Genomic DNA, 17755 nt, shown 5'->3' with positions numbered 1-17755 from the left:
AGACTCTCCTGTGTATGTCTCCCTTTGCTTCATATTATACCTATGCAAGTATGCATAGGTATTGCTTGTGGGTGGTCAGACTCTGTTCATTCCTATTACTGGCTCTCGGCTGGACTGATTTTGCCCCCTATCAACTGGGATGGAGATGCTGATGTTTGGATTTTATAGTCTTCACAACTGAGCTAGGGAAGAGGTTAATTCTAACCATCCTACAACACAAGCAAGAATTGACAGGCACAAGACACAACCACTACTTAGCTGCAGACACAAGTCAGTAGAGTCTTCCATGACGTGAAGTGCATGTGTTTCTACCTGTGTTATTTCTCAGAGCCTGGCTTGTGTACTCATGAGCACTGTGAAATCCAGACATGGCTTTGAAATTCCTGAATGCATGCTTACACAGAAATTAAAGAGACTACCAAGTAACCAGGCACCGTAGTGCACACCTATGATCTTGGGAGGCACAGACAGAATATCACCAGACTGAGGCTAGCATGGGTCATATAATGAGATCTCTATCTCCAAATCAGAAGGCTTTCCAGTGAGAGAGGTTGTAATGGCAAAGACAAGCGCCAGGGTGAAAATGAACTGTTGTGTGTCATCTCAGTCCTAGTCAACACTTTTGAGGTTTTGGATGCTTTACAAGCATTTTGATGAGCTTCTAAACAAGCTGGTCTCACAAGCTTTTCCTCAAAGAATGAAAAAGCCTCTCCCACCCACACGCATATGCCCATATGTGTGGTGTGTTCATGTTTGTGTGTGTATATACATGTGCACATGTACATGTGGAGGCCAGAAGGAAGACCGCTCTCTCACTGAACCTAGAGATCACTGGTTTGGCTAGACTGGCTGGTCAGCAAGCCCTAAGGATTCTCTTGACTCTGACTCCCCAGCGTGTGCCACCATGCCTGAATATTTTTATATGAATGCTAAAAAATAAACTTGAATCTTCATGTTTGCACAGCAAAGACTTCACCAACTAAGACATTTCTCCAGCCCCTAAGTCACCACTCATATGTGCTGTAAGTTTGTATACTTGCTCATGTATGGACATGTGGGCTTACATGCATGTGAAAGCCAGAGTTCAACATCTAATATCTTCCACAGTTGATCTCCACCTTAGTTGCCAGGGATCTAAGCTTGGGTCCTTGTGTCTGTGCAACAAGTGGTTTACCAGTCTTGTCGCACACGCCTGTTATGCTAGCACTGCTGAAGAGGTAACATGATAACAAATTTGAGGCTAACCTGGGCTACACAGTGAATTCAAGAAAGGCTAGTACCATATAGCATGATGGTATAAAAAAACAAAAAACAAAAAAAAAACAAGTTCATTCTGGGAGGATTTCCCACCTCAAATCCATTGGAATTATTTAAGTTTTAGGATTAAGTCCTTAAGATCATTTTAGACAACAAATATGAAATATGACATTTAAAAATGTTTCAAAAAAGAAAAAAATGCTCACCACAAACAAGCATGAAAAAGTGCAGAAAACTCCCACCTCTGGTGTCAAGCCATCTGCTTCAAGTAAAGATGTAGACAGTGTGGATTTTAGAAGTGGGGGCAGTGACATTTCTCTACGTCCTTCCCTGTGGGTAGATAGCAGAAACTATCATAAGAAAAAGTGTGTAGAGCTGGGCGTGATGGCGCACGCCCTTAATCTCAGCACTCAGGAGGCAAAGGCAGGGGAATTTCTGAGTTTCAGGCCAGCCTGGTCTACAAAGTGAGTTCCAGAACAGGCAGGGCTATACAGAGAAACTCTGTCTCCAAAAACAAAAACAAAACAAAAAAAAAGAAAAAAGAAAAGAAAAGAAAGAGTGTAGGAAATCGTCAGCAGTATGGGACATTCTGAAGTAGAGATGAACATGTGAAGGAGAACCATCTGGAAGTCTAGCCTCTCCACTCAGGATGGAGAGCAACGAGAGCTTGAAGCCCCCAGGTATCATCTGTGCTTTTCCTGTTAGGGTCTGAGAATGGGGCTGAATGTTTCAAGGTGTGTAGCTGCTCATATGTGACCTAACCCCACATGGGCCTCCAAGTATGCTTTCAGAAACTATGGTCTCACTGTAAGTGCCAGGGACTATGTCTTGGCTCACCAGGCTTCTGCCACCAGCCTAGGAGTAGTAGTGTACAGTCAGGGTGCTTTGCAGTAGAGAGCTAAGCGGCTGCTCCACGTGCCTGCAGAATTGTGGTTGAAACTGTTTTGTCTTCGAGGATTTGAGAAGTTTTAAACCCAGGGTGTCATTACCAGCTATTTTAAGCTTCTTCAGTTGCAATGGCTTTTGTCTATGATGTGCCAGTGGGGGAGAATAACGGTGAGCTGTAGCCTGCACAACCATAGTGTAAGACAATGTTAAAAACTGGAGTTGCTCAGTTGTTTAATTGTGTGTGATCAGTGAAGACTGAAGCCAGAGTACTGGGTTAATCCTGTTTGAGTGTGTTGTTGTTGCTCTCATTAATACTCTAGTGTTCACCCCGAGGAGCCGGATTTGTGTCTGGATTTAGAGGAGTGTGGCTGTAAAAAGTTTCCTATTGCCTCTATGTCTGAGAGCAGTAATGCAATGTGTCCATTAGGTTGTTAGACAGTTGGACAGACCATGCTGGCATTGCAGTTGTAGCCTCAATGATAAGCCACATTTTTCAGGTTAGAGTCAAGCCTCCTAAGACTGCCCCAGAATCTCAAGGGAGTACTTGTCACGTACCCGTGGCAGGTCTCGTTCACAGTCTAATACAGTCAGATACTCGGTGTGTCTGCCATGGTTTGAACTCTGTGGATTATTTGCTTAGGCTGTTCATGAGGTATAGATGAATGGAATCTTACAGTATATGATCTGTGACTATCTTATTGTAGTGACATATTTGTAAGATCTGTCCTTAACAGATGTGTCCTTTGGTTACTGTCACTGCTGTGTAGGATTCCATTGCATAGTCATCATGGTTTATCTCCGTGGTTTTTTGTTGATTGACAGTTGGGTGCTTGCTGTTTCCATCATTTCTGCTTGTTTCTTTGTTTTGATTTGTGTGGTTGGTTTTGCGTATTTCACCAAGTCTCACTCTGTCAATCACACTGGCATCAAACTCAAAGCAATCCTTCTGCCTCAGCTTCCTGGGTGTTAAGATTAGAGGCATGAACTAAAAGGATTCAAGTATGAGGTTTTGGTAGCTCAATGAAGAGAGAAATCCAGCTCCCACAAACTCATATCTAACCTTGGGTCTTAGTTAGGGTTTACTGCTGTGAACAGACACCATGACCAAGGCACTTCTTATAAGGACATTTGATTCAGGCTGGCTTATAGGTTCAAAGGTTTAGTCCATTATCAAGGCAGAAACATGATAGCATCCAAGAAGGCGTAGTGCAGAAGGAGCTGAGAATTCTATGTCTTCATCCGAAGGCTGCTAGCAGAATACTGGCTTCCAGGCAGCTAGGATAAGGGTCTTAAAGCCCACACCCACAGTGACACACCTACTCCAACAGGGTCACACCTTCTAAAAGGAACGAGCATATACAAACCATCACAGTTGTCACTAAAGCCTTGTCCTGGAGTCATGTTTTCTGCTTAAGGAAGGGTTCCCGAGTGGCTCCATTTGTTTAACCAATATTTCTGAATCCCCAGAAATCCTTTGCAGACTCAGGCAGGGTTTCCCATTTTCAAAGCATAGCTGAAAGTTGAACTGGCAGGAGACGAGCATGTCTTTAGGCCATGGCATCTTTGCTCTTTCTGTTTGGTTCCATCTTTACCACGGGAGAATGAAGAAACCTAAGGACATTTTGTCTTGTTTCAGTTTGTTCTCTTGATTTAGGAATCTCCTCGACCCATGTGGCACCTTCATTTTTAATGTTTTTAGGAAAAGAAATGCCAAGTTCATATTTTGTTTTGTTTTGCTTTGTCTATAAAATCTTCAGAAAAGCATGGGTTGTTGGGGTTTTTTTCTCTGTGTTTTGTCATCTGGAGACACTCAGATGGGGATGTCAAGAAGTCTCTGGGATGTAAGCGAAGAGCTGTGAACATGTCACCATCTGTCCATTCACCATATGATATGAGGTTGTCTGTTCTTGTGTCTTTCCTTGGGCATTTCAGGAAGTTTTTTAATTCTGCCAATGTCTTGTTGGCTTGGTATAATGACAAGAATTCATGGGGCACTGCCTCTGCCTGTCAGGAGCCCACACCTTATCCCATCAAAACTACATGCTGGGTAGGCACCCAGAGGACATCATGGTCCTTATTTCCTGAGCTAGAAAATAAGGAATAATTTATTCCTTTATAGATTCCAGTATAGATTTAAAAAAATTAATAACAGGGTGATTAGGTATACATGTGTAGGTATGTTTTAGTTATTGTTTTTCTCCAAGCAGTTTATTAAAGTGTGCAGGCTGACCTCCGTAGATCATTGTCCTTTCCTTCCACACTAGAATTTGTGAGTTGTGCCATCCAGAAGAGGAATGGCAGGGTTCCAAAAAAAAAAAAAAAAAAAAAAAGGAGTCCTTGCTCATTGGTGGATAGAGGGGGAGGGTGCTGCAGTAGAAAGTCCGAATTCAGTGTTCTGGAGTGTGAGGTTACCTTCTCTTCCCCATTCCCATTCACACCCAACTCACAGACCTTCACAGACTCTGCAGCCCGTTCATTCACCCCCAGGCCAGCAAAGCCAGTTTGTAAATAATTCCAAGGCCATGTGTAGAAGCCGGGTACTCTCAACATCAGATATCATATCTTGGAGGAAGTTACCTAAACCCTGAAGAATTATCATGTCTGCAAATTTCAAAATGGACCATAAAAGAGTAAGTAAGCCCTTGAAATCTGGCAACTTTATCCAGGTGTCTGATGTTTTGCTGTTACGGTCTCAACAGTTTGTGTTGAGGACTTCCTGCTGGTATAGTAGAAAGCTTCAGAAGTGGCCTTATTGGTTGTGTGTCTGGGCTGCCTTCTGACGCTCCAAATTATTACAATTCTTAGTAAATAGCTGGTGCTTAATAATTTTTATTTTTTAATTTTAAAGGAATAAAGGAGCTTAAAAATAAAATATGATTCTATAACCAAGGTATAAAACACAAAGTTATATATACGAAAAGGTAATGTTGTAACTGGTGGTATATTTAGGGTTGTAACTGGTTAGCTTACTTAATAAACAAGATCATGTAAGTAAAGAAAAAACAGGTCATTCCTACTTCAGTAAGAAGTGAATAGCCAGGATTAAATAATAGTAGTCTTATCACAATTAATTTATATTCCTCTCTGAAGTTTAAATTTTGTTTAATATTATTTATTTGATATAACACACTAATTTTTACAGCAGCTTAATTGAAATATAATTATTATACAAATATTTGATACTAGATGAGTTTGGACATATATAAATCACCTTTATCAGGTTTTTAGCCAAAAACTGCATTCAAATCTACAACTAAACACAAGTCATAAACTGTATTCAAATCTACACAGAGGTTCATGTCCTGGATTCTGTCCCCAGCATCCACATGTGAGCTTACAACTGTCTGTAACTCCAGTTCTAGGTCTTCTGACACTTTCTTCTGGCCTGTGTGTTGCGGGAAATATTAAAAAATGACCGGCTCGCCCCAGCTGCCTGGTTGGCCATGTACTGGCAGGCAATGGCCGACCTGTTTTATTTCGTGGAGAATCTCTGGCCTTGAACTCCCAAAACATTCCACCCAGCTCACTAAGTTTCTACCAGCCCCAGGCTTCAACTCTCCCTCCCCCCACCCCTGCCTCCCCACGACCTTTGAGGTACACATTAGGTGCAAACCCACTCTTTGCTACTGTACCTTTGAACCCAGACGAGCCACCACATGAAGGAAAACACAACACAAACTAAGTTCAGGAACAATGCTAACTCAATCTCTGGGCGCAACAACTGAAACCTAATCTTGTAGCCTTATTAAAATCTGATTCCTCCAGTGGTGAATCCTTGTGGATCCTCCATGATAATGGGAAACTCTAGCAGTTACATCTTATCCTTATGTTGTCCCCATTCCAAAAAGGAACTCACTCTCTCCTGCCTTTTTCCTTCCTCCGTCCAACCCGGAAGTCCCTCCTACTTGCCCAGTGATTGGCTTCTTTATTCATTAGGGGATTGGTTCACAAGAACAGCACCAGGCCCATCCACAACACACAGACACCAGGCATATACATGGTACACTTATATATAGACAGACAAAACACTCATACACAAAAAATAAAAGTAAATATATCTCTAAAAATAGAATATTTATTTTTGAGAATTTTATATATGTAAACAATGACCATATCTACCCCTCACCTCTCCCTCCAACTCCTCCCATATTACCCCAACATACCCCCTCCCAACTCATAAATTTTATTTGTGTGTATGTGTACGTAAGTATACATGCGTGTATGTGTGTGTGTTTGTGTGTGTATGTGTGTGTGTGTCTGTGTATGGAAGGTGCACATCTGTGCACATATGGAAGCCAGCAGGGAGTAGTGGATTCTTGGGAGCCACAGTTACGGGTGTTTGCTGGACGCCTGCCTTGTTAGAGGATGCTGGGATCAGAATTCTAGGTCTCATTATTATACAGCAAGTACCTTCCACTGCTGAGACCTCTCTCCAGCCTTCTATATTGGGTAAACCAGAAGTACTACTGTATTTCAGGCACATGGATTCAAAGGCAGACAGGTGTGTCAGGAAACAACTACTTGTGACCTACGTTTGGGCATATTAGCCAGTGTTTCCTAGCACTGTGCTTGCCTGAACACTGAAACTCTCTGAGATGCTTCAGACTCTGCCTCTCAGCAGCTGAGCTACAATGTCTTAGGGAGGGCCCTAGGAATCTGTATTTTCCACAAGGAGAAATTAGCTAAGGTGGAGAAATGAACTGTCAAATGGGGTCAAACAAACCCCTGTGAGGTTAGAAGAGGTCATGGTGCAGTGTGTCTGGGGGTAGAGGGCAGGTAGCTGAAACTTGGCTGTGTTGTGGGAGCCACAATGAGTGGGGGAAGAGGAGGATAGTCCAAGCAAGGAGAACTTGGTACGGCCAAGGTTCCAAAAGGAATATCTTGTTCTAGAAAGAACAAGTTCGTGTGACTGTCAATAGAAGGGGCTAGCATGGTGCCATATACCCATAATCCCATCACTGGGAAGCTGAAGCAGGATCAGTCCCAGTCTGAGGTAAGCCTAGGTTGCTTCAACAACAAACAAATGGGGAAGGGCAAAGGAGAGAGGCTGGAAGCTTTGGCTTCTGTCTCAACATGAAATCTATGGGCATTGCTCTGAAAGCCACGTGGTCCATTGTAGAATTTGAAGAAGAGGAAATCTCTTAAATTGCCAATAAGTGGACTAGAGAGAGAGAGAGAGAGAGAGAGACACGCAAAATCCAGTTTGAAAGGTGTCAGGAATGGCTGGCTAACAAGAGCAGGATGACTTGAGAATAATTGGCCCACTTTGGTGATAAGAGTTAGAGATAAGCTGGTAGCTTGTAAAAAAGAGAGTTGAGTGTGTCAGGATGACTCCTCTATGATAAGCAGCCGTTTGAGAACCCGAGAGACTCAAAGACAAGAGGATGAATTCCATCTTCATTGTGCTGTTTCCGTGGCTGGAGAGAGCCACAAATACTAGGCATTTAGGTATCTAAAGATACAGATTTGGGGTTTCTAGCACCCTGGGGGTAGGCAAAGTCTGGGGAACATGTGAGATCACTGAGTGCCCACTGGAAGTTCTGCGGAAACCAGGACGGAGAGAGCCCTGCTATAGAAGAGGTTGGGTGTCTTATCAACAACAGAAATCAAATTAGATCTGCACTAAGGAGCCCTTTCTGGGATCCGGAAACTTGGAATCCACAGGCAGGATTAGGTAGTGACAGGTAAGAGAAAGGTGGAAGTGACAGCAGGTGCCCCACAGGTCTGACCTTTTAACACAGAGGCCTTAATAACAGTCCAGTCCCGGATACTGTGGTGATTAGGGAACACCCTGCATTTGAACTACCAGAACTGGAGGTAGCTTTTTAAGCATTAGTGAAAGCCTTTCAAAGCCTAGCCTGAGGAGATGTAACATGGATGCAGATGGGATCCGTGTGCTGTGAAGATAGAAACTGAGTAATGTCCCTACCCATCCCTCCTTGAGGAAAATCATGTATAATCTGAGGTACTGGGAACAACCTTGTGGTTTCTGCTGGGTCGTGCCACTGCTACTGATTTGTGTATGGCATTTGCTATTGGACTGGACTGCTGGTATCCTGATGACGAAGAATAGAATCACCCCAAGGAACTACTACTAAACAGGTCCACAATCCCCTTTTTTCTATTAACTGTCTTATTCTTCTACCTGGGTCCGGTGCCTAGAAGGAAGGTTGAAACACTTAAGAACCCTAAGTAAAGAACACTTTGAAAAAAATCTAAGCCTACATCCCACAAATATCAGAGACTGGGAGACGATAAATTCTATTGGCTCAGTGGTTCTCACCCTTCTAATTGCAGTTTAATATAGTTCCTCATGTTGTGCTGACCCCAACCATAAAATTATTTTCGTTGCTACTTCATGACTTTAAATTTGCTACTGTTATGAATCCTAATGGGGTAGTTGGCCCAGACGGTTGGGGACCACGGCAAGGACAGGCATTCCTGACGGAATGAGCATGGGAGATTAGATGTTTGTTGCTCAGTTCAGTAAGACCAACAGGATCACGTGCACACTAGAGTTAAAGGTGAAGTTGATTCAGCGGAGGACCTTGGGGCTTAATGTACAGCTTTAGCTTTAGTGCCCGAGGGTGCCGAACCTGTTCCTTCCTGCAGAACTCTGCACAAAAGGCCAGACTGGGTAGTCCCCCAGCTAGGGTCAGGGTGGCAGTTCCATAGTCCCGCCTCTTCCGGCTGCTGTCCAGTATGTCTCCAGAGTACAGACTTCTCACGGATATCTCTAACGACACACACACTCCAGAGAGGAGGGAAGCATCCGGATTTTCCTCTGCAGGATTTTCCCCTCGTGGACACGTATTTTTCAGAGCTTGGGGGACAAAAAGAAATACCGTAAAAAGCCATGCACAAGGTTTTCAGATCTTAGGTTTTAAAGATGCTCCACTTAAGACACAGCTGTGTTGTCACTTTTGTTAAACCTAAAGTGTTCAAATTATCATCCATCCTATGTCAGCGTCTGCTTTCTTATTGGACTTCCAAAAGTTCAATCATCTCCACTGTCAGAGTATTTCGTCTTTAAATCAACATCTTGCTCTTGGTGTAACGATTCACTGAAGCCCCTGATGATAGGAACTGGTAAGCAGGATTCCTCTGGTCTTCTGACAGAAATTATAATTTGAATCCACCCTAAAACTTCCCATTCGATCACAATTTTTGCTTAATAAATTCTAGATTTGGACCATTTCTATATTGTGCAAACACTTTTTTGGGCAATGGTTTTAATTTGATTTTTAAGTAAGCTGTCAGCTCTTCTGTCTCAGTGGTCAGCATTGGTATTTTGTCCCTGGACACCTAATGTAGCTTTGTTTCTCCCAACTCAAAAGTATTTTAACACGATTCCGGGAATATGCTAAGCATGGTAAATAATGCTGTCTCTGAAGTGTTCCCTGAAGGTCCAGTTGTCAAATGTCTGTTCTATGGCTGTGGCTCTATAAGAAGGTGGAAGATGTGGGTTGGAAGCAGTTAGGTCATTCAGAGGGGTGACTAAGGGGGTCCTGGGATCTTGGTCCCTTCTCTCTGCTTCCTGAACATCATAAAATGAACAAACCTAGTTGTTCTGTTCTTTTATCGATATGGTCTGATGCCACAACCACAAATTACTGTGGAGGACAAACCCTAAAATTGTGTGCCCAAGTAAATCCTGATAAGACACATTTCGGGAATGTATCACACACCAGAAAGCTGAGAGACATAATGAGCGAATACACTTTCTTGTGAAAACTGTACCCATGAGCTCAGATTGAACATGGCCCTTTGTCAACTTCCTTTATGTTTGGGCTCTTTATTCACGATCATTTAGAACCATATTTTCTCCTATTTAAACTCCTTACACACACATGCACTGTTTTAAAATTAGTGACTTGACGGGTGTTATAGCTCACAGATTTAAATCCCAGAACTCAGAAGGCAGAGGCAGGCAGATCTCTTTGAGTTCGAGGACAGCCTGGTCTACCAAGTGAGTTCCAGGACAGCCAGTGCTACCCAGAGAAACCCTGTCTGGAAAACAAACAAAAAACAAAAACAAAACTTAGTGACTCTTCTTAACTTGAAACTTCTCTGTCCCCCAGTAACTACAAGATTCAGTAGACTGTTGAGTATCCAGTGTGTGGTAACTATACCAAGGTGGGCTTTGTGCTCAGCTGCTACCAAACACGACTACATAGTTAGCATGCATTGGGTGAAGTCCCCAAGGGTAACTACAGCAGACAAAGACCCTGAAGGTAAAGGTGACTAGCTTACTAAGGAGAATTTGTAAAGTGAGGCTTCCACCTGTGGTAGCTGTTCAGAAGGTGCTAGGCCTTTATTAGGGAAAGTCTCTTTTTTCTTAAGGAAGCAATTGAAGACTTGACACTCAAGGTGAAATGCTTGGTAGCCTCCCAGCTCCTCGCCAAGCTTGTTAGAGGGACTCAGTTCAGGGAACGGGCTCCTAAGGCGTCAGGTTTATCAGCTGTGGGTTTGCTTAGCGATTGCTTTGGGTCGGCTGTTGCTCTTCTGGTTGTAATTTACCTCAGAACGTGCTTTGCCCTGCATATCAGGAATCCCTGAAAACACCATATTTTCTGGTTATAAAATATCTCTATATTTTTTTAAAAAATATTACTTCCAAATTTAGTGCTGAAAATTCAGAATATAGAAATAAGAGGGAAGACAATTGCCAGCCTTCCTAAACCTCAAGATGGTTCATTCCTACCAGCATTTCGCTGTTGATTTCCCAGACTCGTTGTTCTCTGTAGCCTTATACATATGTTTAAAAAGTGAATGTAAAAGAGCTGGGGAGACGACTCAGTGGTTAAGAGCCCTTACTGCTCTTTCGGAGGACCCAAATTCAGTTTCTAGCACCCATATCAGGTGCTTACAATCCCCTGTAACTCCAGCTCCAGGGGATCCAGCACCCTCCTTTGGCCTTCATGGGCACCCACACACAGGTGTGCATATATACACCTAGACACAAATACATAAAAATAACTTTAAAAGTGAGATTAAAACTAACTTTCTCTGCAACCCGTTTCCCATTTGAGCCTATGGCAGGATGCAGTTTCAGGTGGGAACGCACTGACGTCATCATCCAGAGGCACTGTCATCGCGTTAATTCACAAGCCTATCTGTGGTTCCTAACTTCAAGACTTAAATAACGTTGCTATGAGTAGTTTTGGGTAAGAATCGCGATTTCCGCATTGTAACTGTAGAGATTCTTTAAAGCCAGGGTACAGCAGAGAAAAGTCAGAGGGACATGTCCATGGTCTCAGGAAATTTCTCGTAGTTTTACTTCCTCCCATGGACCAGCAAGGGAGCAGCAAACGCGTGGTGAAACACCTGTGCCGGTCAAGTTCACAAGCCAGTGGGTGTTTTCCAGGGATGCTGTGGCTTTGTTTGTACTGTGCAGGGTGAGCTGGGGTCAAAGGAGAACTCGGATGCACTCCCTGTTTTTACATGTTAGGAAACTTAGCGCGCTGCACTGTCTATGGGTGTCTCATTCCAGGGGCGCCCTCCCTTTTATGAGACACCTGTGAGGGTAAGCTTGGCTCTGGGACTGCCCCACCCCCGCCGTAAACACGTTCAAGTCTCTCCCCCAGGTTTATTCTCTTCTGATCACAAAATGTCAAGGCTGAGGCTCTCTGCCATGATCCAGGGCTCCTCACCCTGAGTTCAGAAGTTTCTCTGCTCTCCCTTTTCTGCACCACCAATGGGAGGAAGGGGAGTGTCCGTGGAGGGACACTGACGCATAGGTTGTGTGGTGTGACCTGCATTCTGAAGAGCTCATGAAGTTGACCCTGGGCAAAGGCCTCCCCTCCTCTCTGGTAACAAAGTGCCACTCCAAGAGCACCCAAAGAAGGGCAGTACATTGGGCAAAACGAGGTGACTTTAAACTGGGTAAACTAGGATGGGTCAGCTTGGAGTGCTTCCTGGGTAAGCTTCTGTAATTAGACCTGCAAGAGCAGCGACACCCTGGTCGTCTGTGTGAAATTCATGATTCCGTGTAAGGTGTCGTCCTATCTCCTGTCTGATGTGATCAAGAGCCCTACTGCCCCAGACCTGCCCCAGAGAGAACCCACACCCCCCAGAATCTCCTAAATCTGCATGGTTTTAGACTATCATCATCTCCCCGTGATTTTCACCAAATCTAACAGCCAAACCCATGTTGAGGTTTTCTCTGTTACTTTATTTAAATAATGATCTTAGTTAAATATTTCATCAACGACAGGAGGGAAGCATCTCGTTATTCAGGAGAGTGATTGGAAGTTCCGGGTAGTTAATAACTCGCTGTGGGTCACAGCCCAAGGAGACTCTGACGTGGCTTCCAGTCCAGGTTTGCTTTCTAGTTCCAACTTTTTTGCTTGTTGAAGGGAAACTTTCTTGGCAGGGACTTTTTTTTTTGGAAGAGTTTTCTTTAAACAGCAGCTCCCTTCGTGTGTGTGTGTGTGTGCGTGTGTGTGCGTGCGTGTGTGTATGGTGTGTTTTACAAAACTGTAGAGAGGATCTTTTTCCGGCCAAAGATTTTCTTTCCAAAGCTCGGAACACTACATGCTCTTCATAGAATTGCAAAGTTTCCAGTGTGGAAGGAGACTTTTTAGCCACCCTACCCCTCTGCAGTTCAAATATCATCAAAATATCTACTCTATTTTATTGATTTGCCTTTGCAAAACACCAAGATTGATTTTGAAGTAAGCAAAATGTTTTATGGAACCAAAAGAACTCAGTACCTGGTCACTGGGAAGTATTTTTGCTTAGCTTTGCTATAGTGAGAAAAAAAAAATGTTCAAAAGTCATGACTAAACCACAGCTATAAGAGCTGAGAGATGGCTCTGTGGTTAAGAGTACTGGCTGCTCTTGCAGAGACTCTGGGTTCAGTTCCCAACACCTACATAAATGAAAGGGCTCACAACCTTTAATTTCAGTTCCAGGGAATCTAGCACCCTCTTCTGGTCTTCCAGGAAAGTACATGTATGTGGTGCCAATACAGACAAGTATGCACACATGTACATAAAGGAGAATGTCTTTAATTCTCCTTTTTAAAAGCCAAGTATGTGATGGTGGCACATATCTGTAATCCCAGCTACTTGGGAGGGGAATAACAAGCTCTAAGCCATGTCGGACTGCACAGCAAGCTTCAAAGCCACTTTCAAAAGGGCTGGCAATATCAGCGGAATTGGAGGGTACTTACCCAGCATGTGTGATGCCCTTGGTTCAAGCTCTACCACTGTTAGTTAAATAAATGAACAAACAGAGTAAATGAGTAACTATCTGGCTTTAGATGAGAGGCCTCTGAAGATGGCATCAGTAGTGTGTCAGAATAGCCACATAAGATTAACAGAACGTGAGCTGATTCTGGATTTCTGCCCATGTGCTGAGAAAAAATAGCCAGAAAAAGACAGAATGAACTTTGGGGGGGCTCATTACCCAGATGGCCAGGACACTGTAGTCGAATGTCCTGTGGTTAGAAGCTAAGTCCTCTCCTATAAACACATTAGCATCCAGAAAGGGGGTCCTCTGTCTGAAATCTTACATGGTTTTTGTTTCTTTGCCTTTTAAAACACGCAGCTGATAAATTTTACCTACGGTGCCTTCAGTGAGGAAAACATAAAGACTTACCAAGCCTTTCTCAGCACAGGAGCACTGCAGTCACCCAGAGCAGCTGCTGTTCTAACGTGGCTGGTTTGTTTTCCCCATTCTGTGACTTCCTATTAATGGAATCACACAGACGTCATTTCTATAAGACTTCCTGGGGTTGGCATAAGGTCAGTCATTCCATTCACATTGAACATATCAGCCATCTATTCATTTTGGGATCTGAGTAGTGTTCCACTTTGTAGCCCTTCTGCTATTTGACTTGGGTTTTCATCAGGGGTATGTTTATTATTATTATTATTATTAATTATTGATGGCAATCATTCCCAGTGTGTGCTTCTCTCCTTAGGGAAGTAGAGATACTTCAATTTGTTGTTGTTCATCTTTCTACCCAAATTGATGTCAAGGATTCTGCTGGCTTAGTGCCTAGGATTGTCTGAGCACAGAGTGGGGGCTGAAAGTCAATGAAGGAGCTCAGGAATGGTCTTCCAGTCCTGAGAATTTAGACGTAGTAATCTCAGTTTAGTGACATAGCAAAGACAGAGGAAGGAGGTGCGAACGCTGTCCTTCGATTATAGAGTGACTGGGTCTCCCTCTCGTGCAACCCTGTCTGGCCCATAGTGTGCTAGGACTGTACCTACTCCTTCCGGGCTCTGACTAGATTTGTCTGATGAGACCTTAGAACATCCACTTTGGAAGATGTAGGTAGCTAACCTGGCTGACACCCCCTCTCTCTCCCTGGGTCTTAGCCGCCATTTTGCCCACCTCAGACACCACTGCTATGCTTGTTCCTGTCAACTGCCCCTATAGAGGCAGACTCTGCCACATTATCAGGCCTGTGCCCCACCATTGCCATCATTTCAGGGGTCTTGAGGAAGCTCCTCCTTCCCTCTACTCTCTGAAGTGAATGCTTACAATCCAATGACTGCAGTCTCTTGTGCTGGGGTCTGCATTGAATACCAGCCAGCAGCACTCACCTTTGGTCAGCTTCTTGGTCTTGACAGAACCTATTCACTTCATTATCCCATGTCAACTCCCAGACAGCTCTACCTATAGCCCTTTTGGGCTTTTTAGTTTCTAAAGTGTGTAGGCATAGCGGTTTTGTGCACTGTGTAAAGGTTATCTTTGTGTTCTTCAAATGCTGATTTCTCTTCTCTCACATCTTGTTTCTATCTGACACAACGTTTTAATGCTTATACCAAGAATCTCCTGACTCAGGTTTGTGTAAACAATTGTTACCATTTATTCTCTGCCTTGCCAATAAAAGCTGATCACCCAATGGTTGGACAGAAGAGAGAACAGGGCAGAAGCTTCTGCCAGCCAAGGGGAAGGGAGAGAGAAAGACAGACAGACAGACAGACAGAGAGACACAGAGAGAGAGACAGAGAGAGACACAGAGAGAGACAGAGACAGAGAGAGAGAGAGAGAGAGACAGAGAGACAGAGAGAGAGAGTCAGATCTGCCAGTAGAATGAAGAGTTTGGCCCAAGGAGGGGGTCCAAGAAAACACCATCAGAAAAAAATCTGAAGCCTAATATGCAATATGCAAATATAATATGCAACAGTAATATGCAAATATCATGGAGTGGGGGTGGGAGGTAGCTGGATTAGTTTATGGGGTTATTATAAATTATTTAACTGCCCAATATTGGGGTACATCTTTGTACTGGCTAGTTTTGTGTCAACTTTCACCGAGAAAGGAGTTTCAGTTGAGGAAATGCCTCCATGAGATACAACTGTAAGGCATTTTCTCAATTAGTGATCAAGGGGGAAAGGCCCCTTGTAGGTGGTGCCATCTCTGGGCTGGTAGTCTTGGGTTCTATAAGAGAGCAGGCTGAGCAAGCCAGGGGAAGCAAGCCAGTAAAGAACATCCCTCCATGACCTCTGCATCAGCTCCTGCTTTCTGACTTGCTTGAGTTCCAGTCCTGACTTCCTTGGTGATGAACAGCAGTATGGAAGTGTAAGCCAAATAAACCCTTTCCTCCCCAACTTGCTTCTTGGTCATGATGTTTTGTCCAGGAATAGAAATCCTAAGACAATCTTGAAATAAATCTTTGTTTCTTTGTGTGGTTACTTGCAAGGGCAAAGAAATAACAGCTGATGGATTTATTTACTATTTGCACTTATAGTAAAAAATCACTAATTTTACAAAAGGGAGACCCAGAAAAGTGGTAACTTGATCTACTCTGCATATAAATGCTGCCTGCACGTGATCTGGAGTTTCCTAGTATCCTCTGGGTCTTGTTTAAGAACATTGGTGCTCTCTCCGCTCTAAATGTATATTAAGCTCATAGAGGGGTTGGGGGTAGCTCCTGGGTAAGGTGCATGGTATGCACACTTGGGGAACAGAGCGTGGATCCCCAGCACCAACACTGAAAAACTGGATATTCTTGCCAAGGCTCAGGAAACACTGCCAAAGAGGAGGAAGGAAGAATGAAATGTGGGAGGACTGGGAGGACACATGTCTCCTCCATTACCTGCCCAGGATCAAGCCAATCAATATGGGGGAGTAGGATGGGAGGGGAGGTTCACAAGGCCCCACCCCTAACCAAGGAGCTTTGACATCTGCTAAGGAAAAAGAATCATGCTCCTTTGTGGGTGTGAATGGTCCCATACCCATGTATGTATGTATGGACAACACTAATTAAATTAATTTAATTTGGGAGGGGGGTGTGCTGGGGAAATTGAGGGGATTCGGAGGAAGGAAATGTGGGTGGATATGATATTTAATTGCGTGCGTGTACGAAATTCTCAAAGAGTAAATAAAAGAACAAAAATAAAAAGCTGGGTGTAACACCCATATCTGCAAGCGCAGGGCTAATGAGACTAAGACAGTAGAATTCAGTTTATCCTGGCTCCTGAACTCTAGGCTTAATGGGAGGCCTTAGGTTAAAAAATAAGGCAGAAAGTAAGAGAGGAAGACACTCATTATTGAACTCTATCCCTCACCCATGCATATGCCCACACACAGAGACAGAGACAGAAAAAGAGAGAGACAGGGAGACAGAGACACCAAGAGAATAGGTTTTTAGAGTTCAGAAATTACTACATCACAGACACATACGGGTAGTCCAAAGCCTGTTGACTTACCAGGTTACATTTTATCAAAGTCCACCCCAAACTGTGCTTGCCGGATCACTTATCCTTTCCTTCATTATTCATCAAGCCTTGGACCTCCCGATCAGAATTTATGACGAAGGTCTGAGAGTCTGTTCCCAGGCTAGGCTGGTGTTCTCATAACACAAATGCAGGTGTATGATGTGTGAATTGGTTCATTTCTGTTGGGGTCTTGAAACGTTACCAGGATGGCATGTTGACCTTGGGAAAGTAGAAAAGGGGCTGGAGAGATGGCTCAGCGGTTAAGAGCACTGGTTCTTCTTCCAGAGGTCCTGAGTTCAAATCCCAGCAACCATGTGGTGGCTCACAACCATCTGTAATGGGATCTGATGCCCTCTTCTGGTGTGTCTGAAGAGAACCACAATGTAAATGTGCTTACATACATAGAATAAATAACCCTTTAAAACTGTGTGTGTGTGTGTGTGTGTGTGTGTGTATACATATATATGATGTGTGTGTTAGAAAAAAAACCCAAAGTTTAGTTCTACTGAGGCAGTGGCCAGTGTGCCACTTAGAGACCAAACTCTTATCCGTGGTTGAGTAGGGAGGAACCTAGATAGTTTGCTTTCTTTCTTTTCTTTGTGAGACATTATACACTGTAGCACAGGGTGATCTGAAAGTCATTACATAGCCCAGGCTGTCCTGAAATTCCAGACAACTCTCCCACCTCTGCCTCCCAAGTACTGGAATAGCAGGTGTGAGCTACCACATCTGATTTTGACTTTATTAAGCGTTTACCATGTCACCTGGCTCCAAGGAGACAGGATGGGCCAACCAGCCCCACTAGAATTCCCCTTGCTGCAGGAGTATTAGGTTGTTCTGTGTTTAAGCCCACAGACTCTGAAGAGAACATACATGTACAGAAGCAGACATTTCCCTCTGCCTCCTATAGTAGGTACCCAATTTTAACTGCC

The 17755-nt window shown here is 43.7% G+C and overlaps 1 protein-coding gene across 3 annotated transcripts in view; it reads left to right on the top strand.

The window, feature by feature from the left end:
• The window catches only part of Papss2 (3'-phosphoadenosine 5'-phosphosulfate synthase 2), a 72154-nt gene that overhangs the window by 20356 nt on the left and 34043 nt on the right, over positions 1 to 17755 (top strand). For 2 of the 3 annotated variants that reach the window (XM_029472298.2, XM_021151269.3), the window contains exon 1: positions 4546 to 4775. The exons of the other annotated variant lie outside the window; for it this stretch is intronic. In XM_029472298.2, coding sequence (XP_029328158.1) covers positions 4743 to 4775 — 33 coding nt within the window. In that variant the 5' untranslated portion in view covers positions 4546 to 4742. Of the gene's footprint in view, positions 1 to 4545; positions 4776 to 17755 lie in introns of those variants that run through there. 3 annotated transcript variants of the gene reach the window in all.

This window comes from Mus caroli, unplaced genomic scaffold (genome assembly GCF_978045245.1).
Source record: "Mus caroli unplaced genomic scaffold, Mus_caroli_1 scaffold_20, whole genome shotgun sequence".
NCBI lineage: Eukaryota > Metazoa > Chordata > Mammalia > Rodentia > Muridae > Mus > Mus caroli.
Note: the sequence above shows the minus strand (reverse complement) of the source record. Positions and strands in the feature narration are given on the sequence as shown.